This window comes from Budorcas taxicolor, chromosome 1, assembly GCF_023091745.1.
Source record: "Budorcas taxicolor isolate Tak-1 chromosome 1, Takin1.1, whole genome shotgun sequence".
Classification (NCBI taxonomy): domain Eukaryota; kingdom Metazoa; phylum Chordata; class Mammalia; order Artiodactyla; family Bovidae; genus Budorcas; species Budorcas taxicolor.
Genome location: NC_068910.1, coordinates 53,262,973 through 53,281,247, shown reverse-complemented (window position 1 = coordinate 53,281,247; position 18,275 = coordinate 53,262,973). Strand labels below are relative to the sequence as shown.

The window sequence follows — 18,275 nt, the reverse complement described above, 5'->3', positions numbered from 1 at the left end:
TGCCCTAGCCAGCACAGACTCAGACCTCTGACTTACTCACACATGGGGCCAGGGGCCTGTCACACGGCCAGTCAGTCAAGGGAGCACCGACTGGTTTAAGGGACCATCTCCAGACCCATAATGACCAACCACTGCTGATGACGACTTGGACATCCAGATAGCACCAGTTTTTCTAGAACTTCATCACTTCTCCCCCTCCATGGAGGGGTCCACAGAGGCTTAGACAACACACTCAGATGGCCTTGCCCAGGGCAACTCGTTGCTCAAGGCTTCTAATTCCATGGTGGAACCTTCCTCAGGCACTGCATTTCTAAAAATACGTCCATTTTATAGGTTAGTCAGTAGGATGGGCATCACTGTATTTGTCAAATTGTTACCCAGTCAGCCCATATGGACCCCTGCTGGGGCCTGGGCCCAGCTGAGGCCCCCACCTCAACAGGGAAGGTTCTCACTCCTTTCAGCTTCATGCAGCCAGAGGCGGAACCAAAGCTGAGACTGATGTTTATCCAATGGCCTGAGAATGGAGAAGTGGGAGCTGTGCTTTAGAGGAGCTTCTTCCCAACATGGCACAACTTTGGGCCATGGCTGGGGACAAAGGTGTCATTTAGTAGCTGATGTAGTAAAATCAGTGTAGAATGAGACTCCAGGGCTGTTGGAGGTCAGATTCGTCTTGGTTCCAAGTGATTCCATATGGGTTTTTGTTTTTCTATAGATTCCCTTCTTTGTCTCTGGACCCTGTGACTTAAAGATATGCATAGCTCCTGTCCACGGGTCTGGTGTCAGCTCTGGCAATAACATATACCTGAGACATTTTTACTCTCTATCTGCTACCAGAGTTCCTCATAATATTAGCACTGGAAAAGCACAACAATAAGGGACTGTACCATGCTCAGCATTTCACCTGAGCCCAAGCCAAACAGTCTCTCAAGCTTCTTTGTCCATTTCCTTTTACAGAAGCTCTGTGCACCTGGCTCTGCGGTTTACCTGTGGGAACATTGCTCTAGCTTAGGAGTCCTCAGCCTCAGTACTGCCGGTCTTCCTGGCTGGGTGACTCCATTGTGGAGGGCTGCCCTGTGTGTGGTAGGATTTTAAGCAGCGTTTCCAGTCTCTTCCTATTAGAAGCCAGAAGCAACTCCCCCACCCTAAATAAATCTTCCTCTTTTATACATAAAGCATATATATATAACAAGCAGATTTACTATTTATTTGTGGTATTATTATTTATTTTGGCCATGCTGTGCATCTTGGTGGATATCAGTTCCCCAACCAGGGATTGAACCTGGGCCACAGCAGTGAAAGCAATCGAAAGCACTAACCACTAGACCACCAGGGAACTCCCCTATTTATACGTGGTATTAAAATATTTTGTGGAGGATTTCCGTGGTGGTCCAGTGGTTAAGACTGCATTGGGGAACTGAGATTCCACATGCCACATGATGTGACCAAAAAAAAAACATCAAATATATCATGGGGAGGTGATGATGAAAAAAATGTCTGAAAAAACTCTTTGGGATGGAGTGATTAAAAAAAGGTTGATAAACACCACTCTAGTTCAATCTTTCGGTTCTTATTCATGCAACCGCCTCAGGAAAAATGACATTTGTGGCTCTTTTTAAAAACAGCTGAACCAAAGAGCCAAGCAACTGTACATACACAGAAGGAAATAACAGAGCTGGCAGGGGCCAAGGATACCATATAGCAAAAGCTTAGGACCGGTGTCAGCCCCTTGGCTATGACTGGTAGGTGAACCCAAAGAAATTCTCAGCCGGATCACTGTCCAGGGGAAGCGCTGCCATTTCCAAGTAGAAGAGGCTTGGGGAAGGGTCTTCCTGTGGTGCGGGGGGCTTGGAGCTGTGTTGTCGTGTCATTTACACCAGACAGGACATTTATCGACTGTGGTTGCCCAGAGCCTCCATGTCACTGCCAGACACACACATTTGAACACACTTCCCTGCCCCTAACTATTATTCTTAAATAAATCTGGCTTCTCACTCTGCCCTCCTCAGAGCCCACTGTTTAGAGAACGTATCGTGGCATATCTTGATTGCTGGTCATGCCACATCCAGGACGGGGAAATAACAAACAGCTTGTTGATCCAGAATACAAAGGTCATCTCTACTGCACATAGCCAGCTAAACTGGAAAAAAAGGTAAATTAAAAATCCAACAAATTTTAAAACATCAAAAAGTTTCTCTCTTGAAAACCTGACTTTCCTCATCTAGCAGAGCACAAAGCTTCCCAGCTTTCAGTTTGGGGAAATGAGTGAGTAACCTGAACGCAAGCGGAGAGTCACTCATTTTCTACTTCTTACTTCTATCAAAAAACCCCACTTGAACTCAGCGTGCGTAGATGGGTGAGGAAGAGAGCTGGTGTTCACAGGAAGCCACGCGCCCTTCAGAGACACCTGTCTTTCTTAGTGCACTGCTTCTTGAGCAAGTCGGGCACTGCCTCGCAGACCTGCCTTGGAGCCACTTTCAGAAAAGCAAGGTAAGGGGGCAGACGGTGCGGGGTGCTCAGGTCCTCAGACCCTATGCTGCTTGGCCCACAGCCATGTGGGTTTTGGAAGCGCTGAAAGCTGCCCGGCTAGGCAGCCAGCCGATCATTTGGGCAGCCCGGTCATTCTGCTGGTTCATCCCAGTTGGCACCTGTCCTTATTGCTCACACATAGCCCTCCCAGCCCTCGTCTGACTGGCTCTCACATACTTAACAGCGCTTTCCTCCCGCACACATCTGGCTGAAACTATGTGCTTAGAACACACAGTTAATTTTCATTCACCATATATACTTTTCCCCTTCTGGCTTCTATCAAGACTCCCGGCTCAAGAAGCACCAGCCAAATAAGGGCTGCAGAATAATTCCAGACATTTACCAGCTGTGTTGACTTGTTTCTTCTCCTGAGAATTTCCTAACACCTCCTCAGCCTCTCTTATTCCTTTCATTTTCACTGGTAAAATGATGGCAATAGACCAGAATTGTTATTTGTTTAATTGGAATTGATAATCATTTAACACAATTTTTTTTTTTTTTTTTGAGAGACTGCAATGCCCCAGGTCTTCAGCATCTCTTTGGAGGAATAAATCAAAACCTCTCTGAGAAACACATACTTTGAGTGTTTGGATGTGTGGTGGTCAGAGTGGGAGATGGGGAATGTATGTGGAATTATTGAACAATGTGATAGGGTTTTGATCAAGAATATCAGGGTGCCACTAACAAGGATGCAAGGAGAGGAGGCCTTGAGGCAAAAAGCCTCCTGCTTTGCTCTGATTCACATGTGGACATGTGTGTAACTTTCAGAAGATTTTAACCTCTTCCTCTGCCAATTTAGAAAGGAAATGAGGGTGGTTGTGAGCAGGTGTGTAAGGTTAAGACTATAACCTCATCTGCCAATTTAGATAAGAAATAAGGGTGGTTGGGAAGGCAGAGATTTTATTTCTGGCTATGATGTGCTTTTTCTAGATCCATCCTGCTAGTTGCCACTCTGATAGGGTTCATGCATAAAACTGATCTTTATAGGCAGTTCTGATGAAAAGACCAAAAATTTCCCTCAACTTACCCAACTGAATACGGCCACCTTCCCTAGGGCCTGGAAAACCACATTTGCTGCTTTAGTACCAGGTTGGCCCAGGAGTGGCCAGTCACCCAGCCGGGGAGTCCAGGTGCATCCCAGGTAAGACAGTGCTCCGGAGCGAACACAGGACTTGGGTGCGGTGTGCTGGTGCCCACCTGTACCAGCGCTCAGGAGCTGATTGTTAAATCGTCAGAAGTTTTGTGGGGCAGTTGGTGATTTGACCTTTGCCCTGGTGGGAGTGTTTGGGCTTCCCCAGTGGCTCGATGGTAAAGAATCTGCCTTCAATGCAGGAGATGTAGGTTCGATCCCTGGGTGGGGAAGATCCCCTGGAGGAGGGCATGGCAACCCACTCCAGTATTCTTGCCTGGAGAATCCCATGGACAGAGGAGCCTGGGTGGGCTACAGTCCAGGGGGTTGCAAAAGAGTAGGACATGACTGCAGTGACTTAGCACACACACATGGTGCGAGTGTTTACACCGTGGAAACCAGCAGGAGCCACACACCAGAGCCCCCCGGCCCTACCTCCTCGGCCTCCCAGACCTGGTTCACCTGCAGCACGTCACTGGGACTTGGGGCCCAAAGAATACATTCTCTGTGTGGCTGTGTGGTCTTCGGAAGACACTGAACTTCTCTGAGGCTTTCGTGAGTCATCTGTAGCACAGCTCAGTATGGTTATTCGGCTTAGAATACCAGGTTTTTATTGGAAGGGGTGTGAGTACAGGAACACACGACTGGGATTGAATGCACAATACCAGTGAACATGTTCTGAAATCTGTAAAGTGCAAAGCACACAGAAGGAATTAGAATTTTTATACAAAAGCAAAAGTCAACCTGGTTCCTTTCTAGCCATCTCTGAATTTTGGGCATTACATGCATAGATTTTCTATCTTTTTTTTTTTTTTTGCTTTCATGTCAGAAATGCCCTGGGTGCGGTACTGTTGGGCAGGTCATCTGGTCTTGTCATTTCTGTGAGTGATTTCAGTAAATGCCAGACTAGCTTTCAGAAATACATCCTTGAAAAACAGCTCATTGAAAGAAGGTTTTACTTCTCCCACTTACAAATGGGAGAACCAGAGCTCCCAGCAGAGGGGCAGGAAAAGTGGCAGAGCTGGAGTTTGATGTCTGTCTGCCGCCAAAGGGCAGGATTCCTGCACAGTGGCCAACTGCTCTTCAGTTCAAGGACCTGAGCCCCTCAATGCCGGAAACTTGGGAAGAGTGTCTGATGATCTGGGCAAAGCAGCTGTGCTCTGCACACAGCACTGTTCTGATTTGTTTCTGTTCTTATAGAAATCTGTTGGCTCTTCCCCTCATTAGGTTCTTCTGATTGGGCTCAGACCTGCCTTGAGGAGCCTGTAAATCTGAAAATGAACCCCACGGATACCGCAGACACCACCGTGGATGAAAGCATCTATAACAATTATTATCTCTATGAAAATATCCCCAAGCCTTGCAACAAGGACGGCATCAGGGCATTTGGGGAGCTCTTCCTGCCCCCACTTTACTCCTTGGTCTTTCTCTTTGGTCTGCTTGGAAATTCTGTGGTGGTCTTGGTCCTGTTCAAGTACAAGCGGCTCAAGTCCATGACCGACGTGTACCTGCTCAACCTGGCTATCTCAGACCTGCTCTTCGTGCTCTCACTCCCTTTCTGGGGCTACTATGCGGCAGACCAGTGGGTGTTTGGCCTTGGCCTCTGCAAGCTGATTTCTTGGATATACCTGGTGGGCTTCTACAGCGGCATCTTCTTCATCACACTCATGAGCATCGATAGGTACCTGGCCATCGTGCACGCCGTCTTCTCCCTGAGAGCCAGGACCTTGACTTACGGGGTCATCACCAGTGTGGCCACGTGGTCAGTGGCTGTGCTCGCCTCCCTCCCAGGCCTCCTGTTCAGCACGTGCTACACTGAGCGCAACCACACCTACTGCAAAACCAAGTACTCTTTCAACTCCACGAGGTGGAAGGTCCTGAGCTCCCTGGAGATCAACATTCTGGGGCTGGTGATCCCCCTGGGAATCATGCTCTTCTGCTACTCCACGATCATTAGGACCTTGCAGCACTGTAAGAACGAGAAGAAGAACAAGGCAGTGAAGATGATCTTTGCTGTGGTGGTCCTCTTCCTGGGGTTCTGGACCCCTTACAATGTGGTGCTCTTCCTGGAGACCCTGGTGGAGCTGGAGGTCCTGCAGGACTGCACCTTTGAGCGACACCTGGACTATGCCATTCAGACCACAGAGACCCTGGCTTTTGTTCACTGCTGCCTCAATCCTGTCATCTACTTTTTCCTGGGGGAGAAATTTCGCAAGTACATCATACAGCTCTTCAAAACCTGCCGGGGCACTCTGGTGCTCTGCCAATACTGTCGACTGCTCCCAATGTACACCGACACCCCCAGCTCATCTTACACGCAGTCCACGGTGGACCATGATCTCCGCGACGCTCTGTAAAAACTGGAAACACAAGAGACAGTTAATAAGCTTCCCAAGTTGAGAGCTTATTTAAAATTGTATCAAAGTAACAGTTTCCTGAACAAGTACAGGCGAGAAGAATTACATCCACTGCAAAAAGTAGGGCTTCTCACCCGGCAGTCACGTTTTCTTCCTGCCAGGTACAAGTTCAGCATGACCGGAGTTCACCTGGACCGAGGCATCCTTCCTTGCTGCGCCAGGCTTTCCTGCAGGGATGGGTAAACCTGAGGAGGCTTCTGAGCATGCTTCAGTGAGGAGAGAGATGATTTGGGGACAGGAAGACCATTCCCTTCCAACCTGAACTCATGGGATTCTTTAGAGGGGTTTGTTGAGAATTGACTGGGGGAGTAAAGCGCTAATTCTTGCTGTGAAAATGAGGCCTTTAAACTTCTACTAGCTTCTGTGAAACAATATAGAAATACTTCGGCATACTGTCCCAGTGTTTTCCTAATCATATTTCTGAAGCACGGTGTACTCCATGAAGCCAGGTGTCTGCAGAAACAAATAGTAAAGGAATGAAATTAGATCTGGATTCTTTTATTGTGAAGGATTATTTGTTAATGAAAGCCAAATTTCCAGTGCTGATAACAAGTATAAGCTTAAAAGCATTAGAAAGGTCTGATTTCTAAACATGAAATGCAAGGCATTAACAAATCTGAATGTAACTTGTGGAAATTCAAACACAGTTTCATACGCTTGTGGTGTGTTTTATTTTCATTAATACATGAGTATTCAAATTTAAGAAATAATACATAGGCCCAGATACATTTTACTCATTTACAAACATTGCCTTCAAAACCAAAAAATAACAAGGACTAATCAAGTAAGAAGACAACGCTTCCTTAATCATTTCAAAGTGCCTGCCATAAAGTAAGGCAAAAATAATCCACTAAAAGTTAATGCTGATGTGGCATAAAAATGACTTCCAAAAAATTTGTAACTGTGAAAAGTGTCATCTTTTAAAATATTGGCTCTGCTTCTTAACTTTTGAATGATTCAAAATTTCAGTCAGTCACTTCTTACAAGTCATTTTAATTATGCAATTAATCATTAAGAGAACTCTCTGTTCTTACAGCCTTAATCAGAATTAAGATTTACAAAGTCTAAGGATATCTGTAATTTCTCCAAAACAAAACCTATTTTGCAAACTATTACCTGAGCTAACCAGTTTAAAATGCTTCTGTAAATTTACACATTATTGCATGCTTTCCATTTATAAAGAATGCATTTCCAGAAAATTTATTTTCAGAAGGTGATTTTTAACAGGGTAAGTTGATATTGCCTTTCTAGAAATACAATAAAAGACAATAAATAAGCCTGTGTATAGTTTTTCCTGGTTATGTGTATGTTTAGTCTACCACTGGGGATGAGCATCTGAGCTGCTAATGTTCCCGCTGTCTGGCTGGATCATCCATGCTACACGTTATAGAAGAGGTCCGCGTCCCTGAGAGGAAGAATTAAAGGCTTCAGTGTTAAGATAACCGCTTGGGATGGGGAAAGGAAGCACTACTCATCGTCACAAAAGTGCTTGGGGGTGAGAGTGGATGAGGAGTGGGGACAGGAGGGGTTCCTGCGCAGTCCTTAGAAAACCCCACGGGACACGGCAGGGTCTGCAAATTATACTTCTGTGTTTCCTTGTGCATCTGAGCCATTATTTTCCTCTCTTAGCCTTGGTTTCCTCTTGTCTGTAAAGCAGAATAGAGTTCAGAGTGATTGCAAAAAAGGATGAGTACTCAAAGTATCTAGGTTCTTTGGTCATAAAGTGTGGTTTTAAACTTCCCAGCCAGTGGCTGCCTCCCCTTTCCTCTTAGAGCTTGCAGTTTCATTCATTTAATCAGTAGGAGACAGAAGTGTAAGGACACCAAAAGGCAAAGACTAACCAACAGGGTGTTACTTAGTGTAAAAACATCACATCTAAAGCTCACCGAGGCTGCAGACCACACAGCTCCTGCGCCCTCACCTATCACCTCCAGGACCTCAGGGCCTCCCTTGCTCCACAGCTGGGAGCTGTCCCTTCCGGATGGGAATTTAGAACCTCTGGTGATACCCAAACATAACCCTCTCAGCTCACTGGAAAGAAAGTTCCTTCCCCTTCAGTAACAAGCATAGACACCCTAGCTTGATTTCTACACAAAGTTTGGTTTTGCTTTGTTTTTAAAAGGGTTCCAGGAACAACAATCACCAGCTACCCAAGAACCAAAATATTATACTTCCAAAATCTCTGGATGTTGATTCTGCAAAGAACAAGAGCTGTCCTACGAGTGCCTCTTGTGACAGAAACTCTTTTTAGGTGAGTTTAACTATGTTTTCATTAGGACCATTCTTCTCTTGCTGCACCATGTCTAGCCTCTGGGGAACAAAGTTCAGTTCAGCTCAGTTCAGTCGCTCAGTCGTGTCCAACTCTTTGCGACCCCATGGACCACAGCACGCCAGGCCTCCCTGTCCATCACCAACTCCCAGAGTTTACCCAAACTCATGTCCATAGAGTCAGTGATGCCATCCAGCCATCTCATCCTCTGTCGTCCGCTTCTCCTCCTGCCCTCAATCTTTCCCATTATCAGGGTCTTTTCAAATGAGTCACAGACTAGGTGTAATTTCTTTAAGAACAAAAGACAGAGGTTTGCTTTTCAGATGATGTCATTGTTTGGAATAAGATAGAAGTTATGGCTGCACAGCATTGTGAATGTGCTAAATGCCACTGAATTGTACATTAAAAAAAGAAATTTTTTTTATCATCACACTATGTAGCATGTGGGATCTTAGTTCCCTGCTGCTGCTGCTGCTAAGTCGCTTCAGTCGTGTCCGACTCTGTGCAACCCCATAGACGGCAGCCCACCAGGCTCCCCTGTTCCTGGGATTCTCCAGGCAAGAACACTGGAGTGGGTTGCCATTTCCTTCTCCAATACATGAAAGTGAAAATTGAAAGTGAAGTCACTCAGTCATGTCCGACTCTTCGAAACCCCATGGACTGCAGCCCACCAGGCACCTCCGCCCATGGGATTTTCCAGGCAAGAGTCCTGGAGTGGGGTGCCACTGCCTTCTCTGCTTCGTTCCCTGACCAAGGATCAAATCCTTGGATCAAATCCCCTGAAGTGGAAGCCTGGAGTTTTAACCTCTGGATGGCCAGAGAAATCCTGAATGGTAGGTACAGTTTTAAATGATTGGTTTTATAGGGTGTGAATTTTACCTCAACAACAACAAAAAGAATAATAAGAATTAGCCCTATCAGTATCTGTCCCATACCAGGCACTCAGTTCAGTTCAGTTCAGTCGCTCAGTGGTGTCCGACTCTTTGAGACCCCATGAATCGCAGCACGCCAGGCCTCCCTGTCCATCACCATCTCCCGGAGTTCACTCAGACTCACGTCCATCGAGTCAGTGATGCCATCCAGCCATCTCATCCTCTGTCATCCCCTTCTCCTCCTGCCCCCAATCCCTCCCAGCATCAGAGTCTTTTCCAATGAGTCAACTCTTCGCATGAAGTGGCCAAAGTACTGGAGCTTCAGCTTTAGCATCATTCCTTCCAAAGAAATCCCAGGGCTGATCTCCTTCAGAATGGACTGGCTGGATATCCCTGAAGTCCAAGGGACTCTCAAGAGTCTTCTCCAACACCACAGTTCAAAAGCATCAATTCTTCTGCGCTCAGCCTTCTTCACAGTCCAACTCTCACATCCATACATGATCACAGGAAAAACCATAGCCTTGACTAGACGGACCTTTGTTGGCAAAGTAATGTCTCTGCTTTTGAATATGCTATCCAGGTTGGTCATAACTTTCCTTCCAAGGAGCAAGCATCTTTTAATTTCATGGCTGCAGTCACCATCTGCAGTGATTTTGGGGCCCCCCAAAATAAAGTCTGACACTGTTTCCACTGTTTCCCCATCTATTTCCCATGAAGTGATGGGACCAGATGCCATGATCTTTGTTTTCTGAATGTTGAGCTTTAAGCCAACTTTTTCACTCTCCTCTTTCACTTTCATCAAGAGGCTTTTTAGTTCCTCTTCACTTTCTGCCATAAGGGTGGTGTCATCTGCATATCTGAGGTTAATGAGATTTCTCCCGGCAATCTTGATTCCAGCTTGTGCTTCTTCCAGTCCAGCATTTCTCATGATGTACTCTGCATAGAAGTTAAATAAGCAGGGTGACAATATACAGCCTTGACGTACTCCTTTTCCTATTTGGAACCAGTCTGTTGTTCCATGTCCAGTTCTAACTGTTGCTTCCTGACCTGCATACAGATTTGTCAAGACGCAGGTTAGGTGGTCTGGTATTCCCATCTCTTTCAGAATTTTCCAGTTTATTGTGATCCGCACAGTCAAAGGCTTTGGCATAGTCAATAAAGCAGAAATAGTTGTTTTTCTGGAACTCTCTTGCTTTTTCGATGATCCAGTGGATGTTGGCAATTTGATCTCTGGTTCCTCTGCCTTTGCTAAAACCAGCTTGAACATCAGGGAGTTCACGGTTTATGTACTGTTGAAGCCTGGCTTGGAGAATTTTGAGCATTACTTTACTAGTGTGTGAGATGAGTGCAATTGTGTGGTAGAGTGAGCATTCTTTGGCATTGCCTTTCTCTGGGATTGGAATGAAAACTGACCTTTTCCTGTCCTGTGGCCACTGCTGAGTTTTCCAAATTTGCTGGCATATGGAGTGCAGCACATTCACAGCATCATCTTTCAGGATTTAAACAGCTCAACTGGAATTCCATCACCTGCACTAGCTTTGTTCGTAGTGATGCTTTCTAAGACCCACTTGACTTCACATTCCAGGATGTCTGGTTCTATATTAATGATCACATCATCATGATTATCTGGGTCATGAAGATCTTTCTTTGTACAGTTCTATTCAAACTCTATTAAGTAAAAAAACTGTCACCTGCTTCCCAAGAGAAGGAAGAATGCTGGTTGATGTATAGACCTTTATGGAGATTTTTCACAAGAAACTCTAATAACACTCTGGGACATTTTATGCAATGATTTCTCATTTGTTGGGAGTCTGTCTTGTACCACGCAGGATGGTAGGTAATGGAGAGGAGGATAGGATAAAGGAATGAGCGCTGCATGTATAGACTGGAACCTGAGAAGGGAAGACACAAGAACAAGGTCAACTAAGAAGCAAGCAGGACAGATGCAATAACCGAGTCACAGACAAAATGCTTCAGGACCCCAGACGAAGAAGGAACCAATGTCAAATGTCAAACTTCAAGTAGCTTTTGAAGTTGGCCTTGTAAGAGGAGCCTGATTTTGGTGAATGGAAGGGAGGTAGGACATTCTAAGCTGGTGAAATTGCACATGAAAAGGCAGATGCTGTGTCAAGACTGCCCCTTGTGGTCAGGGAGGGGTGAGTGGGTTTTTGTAGTTAAAGTGAAGGGGGGTTGGGTGGGGAGAGGAGCAAAAGAGGAAAAGCTGAGACAGAAGAAAACTTAAGGACCTCATTTTTGGCAGTGGTTTTGAGCTCCTGGGACAGCGGCCTTCCTGCATCAGGCTGGAGGAGACTGTTGGGGTTGTGAGGTGCTGTCCACACACCCTGTGCAGAATGAGGAGTACTCACCCCATCCGCTCCAGGAGCGCTGGCACCTGGGGCTCTCGGCTGGTCTCTTCAGGACTGTCCTCCCAGGGGGGCAGCTCACTTCCAGTGCCTGAGTCTTGAGGGGAAAGAAACACTTGCTCCCTTGCTTTAATTTGGGACATGCTGACAAGCCATTCCAACCGCAGGGCTGCCCATAAGGTTAGCCTCTGTTGCCCAGTCCTGCTTCCTTCATGCCCTTACAGATGTTGTTCCCAAGAGGACTCCCCATTAAATCTCCTGTATGCTCATCTCAGAGTCTCAGGGTCTGCTCCCAGGAACTCAAGTCTAAAATGGGAATTCTGGATCATCACCTAATATAAATAGGCTTGACCCCAGGTGTGGGAAAATGAGGATGCGCAGAGTCTGCATCAGGCTGTCCATCCATCACCCTCTGGCTAGCAACCTCATTTGACTCTTGGTTCATGTGCTTCCTTCAGTCAGCCTCGCCTTTCCTGTCATAATTCACCTGCCTCAAACCCTGAGCCGTCATCCCTATTCTGTCATGGTAACAGCTCAGCTCTATCCTTGGCCATGAGGTCCTGTATTCTGCACTGGTCTGTGGCTTCCTGGACTCAGATGAACCAGACACAAGTTCCGTTCATTTCTGGGGTCATGATACTTCACTCCTGAATGGCCATTATCAAAAAGTCTGTAAATAGTAAATGCTGGAGGGAGTTCCCTCATGGTCCAGTGGTTAGGACTTTCACTTTCACTGCTTTCAGTGCCAAGGCCTGGGTTCCATCCCTGGTCGGGGAACTAAGATCCCACAAGCCAAGTGGTATGACCACCACCACCAACAACAACAAAAATGGGGAGAAAATAACGCTAGAGAGAGTGTGCAGAAAAGGGAACAGTCCTACACAGTCGGTGGTAATCTAAATTGGTGCAGCCACTATGAAAAACTGTATGGAGGTTCCTTAAAAAATGAATAATGGAGCTGCCATAATCTAGCAATCCCAATCCTGGGCATACACCTGGAGAAAACTCCCACTCAAAAAGACACATGCAGCCCAGTGTTCATAGCAGCACTATTCACAGTAGCTAAGACATGGAAGCAGCTAAAGTGCTGCAGATGAATGCATGACGATGTCATATGTATATACATACACAATAGACTATTAGCTGTAAAAAGAATCAACTAATGCCATTGGCAGCAACATGGACGGAACTAGAGATTATTTTACTAAGTAGATCAGACGGAGAAAGACAAATATCATATGATGTTACTTACATGTAGAATCTAAAAAAATGATACAAATGAATGTATTTACAAAACAGGAATAGACTCACAGATGTAAAAACCAAACTTGTGGTTAACAAAGGGAGAAGGAAAGGGGGAGGGATAAATTAGGAGTTTGGGATCAAAATACACACACTACTACACATAAAATAACCAACAAGGACCTATAGCACAAGCAACAATCTTCAATATCCTGTAATAACCTAATAGCCTGTAATGGAAAAGAATCAGAAAAAGAATAGATATATTTGTATAACTGAATCGTTTTGCTGTACAGCTGAAACTAAGACAACATTTCAAATCAACTATATTTCAATAAAATTTTTTTAAAAATACTTTACTCCTTAAAAGCTTCTAATGGCTTCAAATTCCCCTTTCAGAATATCAGAACTCCACTAACTAGTTTTGAAACTCATTTCAGCCTTCTCTTTACATAGATAAGGTTGGTTTTTTTTATCCCCAAGCAATTGAGTTCAGGGGAAACAACATTTTAATAATGAAGTAAACCAGCTCCAGCAACGATGATCATCACCTAACTGCTTAGTAAAATGCCTAGCACAGAGCAGTTGTTCAATTATTTTTTAGTGAATGAGTGAATTTCCTTATCTCTTAATTAAGTACTCTATGCTGGCAACTCAAGTTTCTATTTCACTACACAAAGTTCACCAGTCCTCTCTCCAAAATCCCCAATATGTTTCTAATAAAACTTTGTGTGACAGAGTTCAAAGATTGATTGACTTGCCTCCTAGTTCCAGAAATTAGTGGGTGGTCTTTGGGTCAAAAATGACTTCATTATGACTTTTGGTATGAACAGAGTTGCAGAAATCTGCATTTTCATCTTCTCTGGGAAATTATAAAATATCAGCAAGAAGAATGAAAAACCCCCACAAACTCCATTTTCAATCAAACTTGGAGAGAGAAATACTTTTCAGAGCCTAAAATATACATGAAAGGCCTACTAAAAGCGCTCGATGCCAGGATGGCAGTGACAGAGCTCCCAGTCTCTGCAGGAACTCATTTCCCATAGGGAGAGTTTTACCGCCAGGAGCAGGAGCTGGCAGGAGCAGAGCTTGAATCAGAAGCCCTCCGAGGCCCAGTTTGGTTCAGAGGAGGCAGATTTGCTCAGTTTCAGATCTGCAGGCAGGATGCAATCTATCTCTGTGGCTATAGAAGAGAGTCATTGGATTGTGCAAACAGCTTGCCTCCTCGAAAAGAACGGACACCCTGCCTCAAACACACGCATACTCATACTTAACAATTCAAAGAGCGACACTCAGAAAAACCATACTGACTATAATCAGGATAGGAGTACTATAGAAGTATAGGAATATAATGTTTTATTACTATCATCAAATATATTTATCCCCAGCTTCCCTTGTGGCTCAGCTGGTAAAGAATGCCTGCAATGAGGGAAACCTGGGTTTGATCCCTGGGTTGGGAAGATCCCCTGGAGAAGGGAAAGGCTACTCACTCCAGTATCCTGGCCCGGAGAATTCCATGGACATAGTCCATGGGGTCACAAAGAGCTGGACACGACTGAGAGACTTTCACTTTCACTTTCTTAAAATGCTTAACAGGGCACTCCTGAGATATTTTAGCTCAAAACAGAAGACAAGAATGCCCGCTATCACTGCTGCTACACAATACCAGGCTTTGAGATACCAGCTCCTTCCTATTTAGGGATAAATTAGAGGTTTAAAAATTTGGAAAGAGGAATATTCTACAAAATATCTGACCAAGATCCTTCAAAACTGTTAACATCAGTAAAAACAAAGAAAGTCTGAGAAATTGTCCCAGACTAGAGGAGCCTGAAAAGACGTGATGATAAAATGTAGCTGTGCAACAGAAAAGAACATCAGCTAAAAACTAAGGTCATTTAATAAAGTATGGACATTAGCTGATAATAATGCCTCAATATTGGTTCATTCAGTATAACAAATGTATCACGCTAATGTAAGGTATTAGTAATAGGGAAAATGGGACATGGGGTATATGGGAACACTCTACTTTCTTCATAATTTTCTTTTATTCTTCCAGTTTCAGTGAGATATAATTGGCATACAGCAGCATATACATTTGGGCTTCCCAGGCATCTCAGCTGGTAAAGAATCTGCCTGCAATGCAGGAGACCCCGGTTTGATTCCTGGGTCAAGAAGTTCCCCTGGAGAAGGGATAGACTATCCACTCCAGTATTCCTGGGCTTCCCTGGTGGCTCAAAAGGTAAAGAATCCACTTGCAATGTGGGAGACCTGGGTTCGATCCCTGGGTCGGGAAGATCCCCTGGAAGAGGGCATGGCAACTCACTCCACTATTCTTGCCTGGAGAATCCCATGGACAGAGGAGCCTGGTGGGCTACAGTCCATGGGGTCTCAAAGAGTCAGACACGACTGAGTGAGATGGATACTGTGTAAGTTTAAGGTGTACAGCATGATGGTTTTAAAAATATTTATTTATTTGGCTGTCCCAGATCTTAGTTGCAACATGTGAACTCTTAGCTGCTGCATGTAGGATCTAGTTTCTTGACCAGGGATCAAACCTGGGCCCCTACATTGGGAGCATGGAATATTGGCCACTGGACCACTAGGGAAGTCCCCAGCATAATGATTTGACTTACATATATCATGAAATGACTAGCATGTAAGTTTAGGGAATATCCATCTGCTTATAGAGATACGAAATTTAAAAAAGGATACCAAAGATATTACATAATTATTGGATATATTCCCCCACAGTGTCCATTTTATACTTGCTACTCATATATTTTGTAACTGGAAACCTGTACCCCTTAAATTCCTTCACCTGGTTTACTCATTCCCCCATACTCTCCCTTCTGTTTCTATTTTTTTATGTTTGTTCATTTCTTTTGTTTTTGTTCATTTATTCTCAGGGCTTCCCTGGTGGCTCAGAGGTTAAAGCATCTGCTTCCAATGTGGGAGACCCAGGTTCGATCCCTGGGTAGGGAAGATCCCCTGGAGAAAGAAATGGCAACCCACTCCAGTATTCTTGCCTGGAGAATCCCATGGACTGAGGAGCCTGGTGGGCTGCAGTCCACGGGGTCACAAAGAGTTGGACACGACTGAGTGACTTTACTTACTTATTCTCACATCCATACATGACCACTGGAAAAACCATAGCTTTGATTTGACAGACCTTTGTTGGCAAAGTAATGTCCCTGCTTTTTAATATGCTGTCTAGGTTGGTCATAACTTTTCTTCCAAGGAGCAGGCATCTTTTAATTTCATGTCTGCAGTCACCATCTGCAGTGATTTTGGAGCCCCCCAAAATAAAGTCTGACACTGTTTCCATTGCTTCCCCATCTATTTGCCATGAAGTGATGGGACCAAATGCCATGATCTTAGTGTTTTGAATGTTGAGCTTTAAGCCAACACTTTCACTTTCCTCTTTCACTTTCATCAAGAGGCTCTTTAGTTCCTCTTCACTTTCTGCCATAAGGGTGGTGTCATCTGCATATCTGAGGTTATTGATACTTCTCCCGGCAATCTTGATTCCAGCTTGTGCTTCCTCCAGCCCAGCGTTTCTCATGATGTACTCTGCATATAAATTAAATAAGCAGGGTGACAATATACAGCCTTGGAGTACTCCTTTCCCGATTTAGAACCAGTCTGTTGTTCCATGTCCAGTTCTAAATGTTGCTTCCTGACCTGCATACAGATTTCTCAGGACACAGGTCAGGTGGTCTGGTATTCCCATCTCTAAGAGTTTTCCACAGTTTGTTGTGAACCAAACAGTCAAAGGCTTTGGCATAGTCAATAAACAAGTAGATGCTTTTCTGCAACTCTCTTGCTTTTTTGATGATCCAGTAAATGTTGGCAATTTGATCTCTGGTTCCTCTGCCTTTTCTAAATCCAGCTTGAACATATGGAAGTTCATGGTTTATATACTGTTGAAGCCTGGCTTGGAGAATTTTGAGCATTATTTTGCTAGCATGTGAGATGAGTGCAATTATGTGGTAGTTTGAGCATTCTTTGGCATTGCCTTTCTTTGGGACTGGAATGAAAACTGACCTTTTCCTGTCCTGTGGCCACTGCTGAGTTTTCCAAATTTGCTGGCATATTGAGTGCAGCACTTTCACTGCCTCATCTTTTAGGATTTGAAATAGCTCAACTGGAATTCCATCACCTCCACTAGCTTTGTTCATAGTGATGCTTTCTAAGGCCCACTTGACTTCCCATTCTAGGATGTCTGGCTCTAGGTGAGTGATCACACCATCGTGATTATCTGGGTTGTGAAGGTCTTTTTTGTACAGTTCTTCTGTGTATTCTTGCAGCCTCTTCTTATTATCTCCTGCTTCTATTAAGTCTATACCATTTCTGTCTACCCATGTTGCACAAATGGCAATATTTCATTCTTTATTATGGTTGAGTAATATTACATTGTTTGCATATCTTAACCTGTGAACAAGTGAAAGTGTTAGTTACTCAGTCATGTTTAACTCTTTGTGACCCCATGGACTGTTTGTTCATGGAATTCTCCATGCAAGAACACTGGAGTGAGTAGCCATTCCCTTCTCCAGGGGATCTTCTGACCCAGGGATCAAACCCGGGTCTCCTGTACTGCAGGTAGATTCTTTACCTCTGAACCACCAGGGAAGCCCATCTCTGCCTGTATCTATATCTAAATCTTCTAAAAAAGAATATTTATACATATATACCTGAATCACTTTGCTATATACCTGAAACTAACACAAAATTGTAAATAAACTATACTTCAATAAAAAAAATAAAGATGGGATCATAAATCAAAGGAGGGACACAACAGATTTACTTAAGGAGTAGGTCAAGTTGGACTGTTATCTGGGAAAAAAATTAAGCTTGATTCATTCATCATACGTGCATGGTTGAGTGGCAAATAGATAAAAATTTAAATGTAAAAATTGGAACAATATAAATTCTAAATGGAAACATGGGAGAATTTCTTCATAATTATGGCACAGGCAAGAACATTCTCAAAATTCAGAAGCCATAAAAGAAATGAGTAATAAATTCAACCATGTGAAAACAAAAATATGCATGATAAAACATCCCCAAATAAAACTCAGAAGACAAGTGACAAACTGGAGTAAATATGTATATGCAATTGAACTATTTTTCTAACTGCTAAACAGCAAAAGGATGTTTGTTACATTATTCTCAATACTTTTCTATATGGTTAAATCATTTAATAAATTAATTAATATATATTATGGAATATGCCATTAAAAAAAAGAATGGCTTCCAGCTATAAACTTACTACTATGCACAAAAGTTCATGATATATATTGTTTTTTGTTTGTTTGTTTGGCAATGTGGCTTTTTGTGAACGCAGGCCCTGGCACTGAAAGTGTCTGGTCTTAACCACTGGACTACGAAGGAATTCCTGAAAGTGCGTTATAAAAACCTGGAATGATACACCTAAAACTTAAATCCCAAACTCTTATT

The 18,275-nt window shown here is 44.0% G+C and overlaps 1 protein-coding gene and 2 non-coding genes across 3 annotated transcripts; 2 read left to right on the top strand and 1 right to left on the bottom strand.

Annotated features, from left to right (window-relative positions):
* The first annotated feature begins 4,932 nt into the window (after nt 1-4,932).
* On the top strand, nt 4,933-6,012 carry CCR4 (C-C motif chemokine receptor 4). Its single transcript, XM_052648248.1, has one exon. The coding sequence runs from the start codon at nt 4,933-4,935 to the stop codon at nt 6,010-6,012; it is 1,080 nt and encodes a 359-aa protein (XP_052504208.1).
* A 2,179-nt stretch (nt 6,013-8,191) lies between these two features.
* Nucleotides 8,192-8,321, bottom strand: LOC128058439 (U11 spliceosomal RNA). The gene has a single exon (XR_008200475.1). It is a non-coding gene; the product is annotated as a U11 spliceosomal RNA (small nuclear RNA).
* Nucleotides 8,322-15,728: 7,407 nt separating this feature from the next.
* Nucleotides 15,729-15,800, top strand: TRNAW-CCA (transfer RNA tryptophan (anticodon CCA)). Its single transcript has one exon. It is a non-coding gene; the product is annotated as a tRNA-Trp (tRNA).
* Nucleotides 15,801-18,275: the final 2,475 nt, after the last annotated feature.

What these genes read in the sequence shown, in the direction of transcription:
- CCR4 (XM_052648248.1), top strand. Translation starts at nt 4,933, where the DNA reads ATGAACCCCACGGATACCGCAGACACCACCGTGGATGAAAGCATCTAT.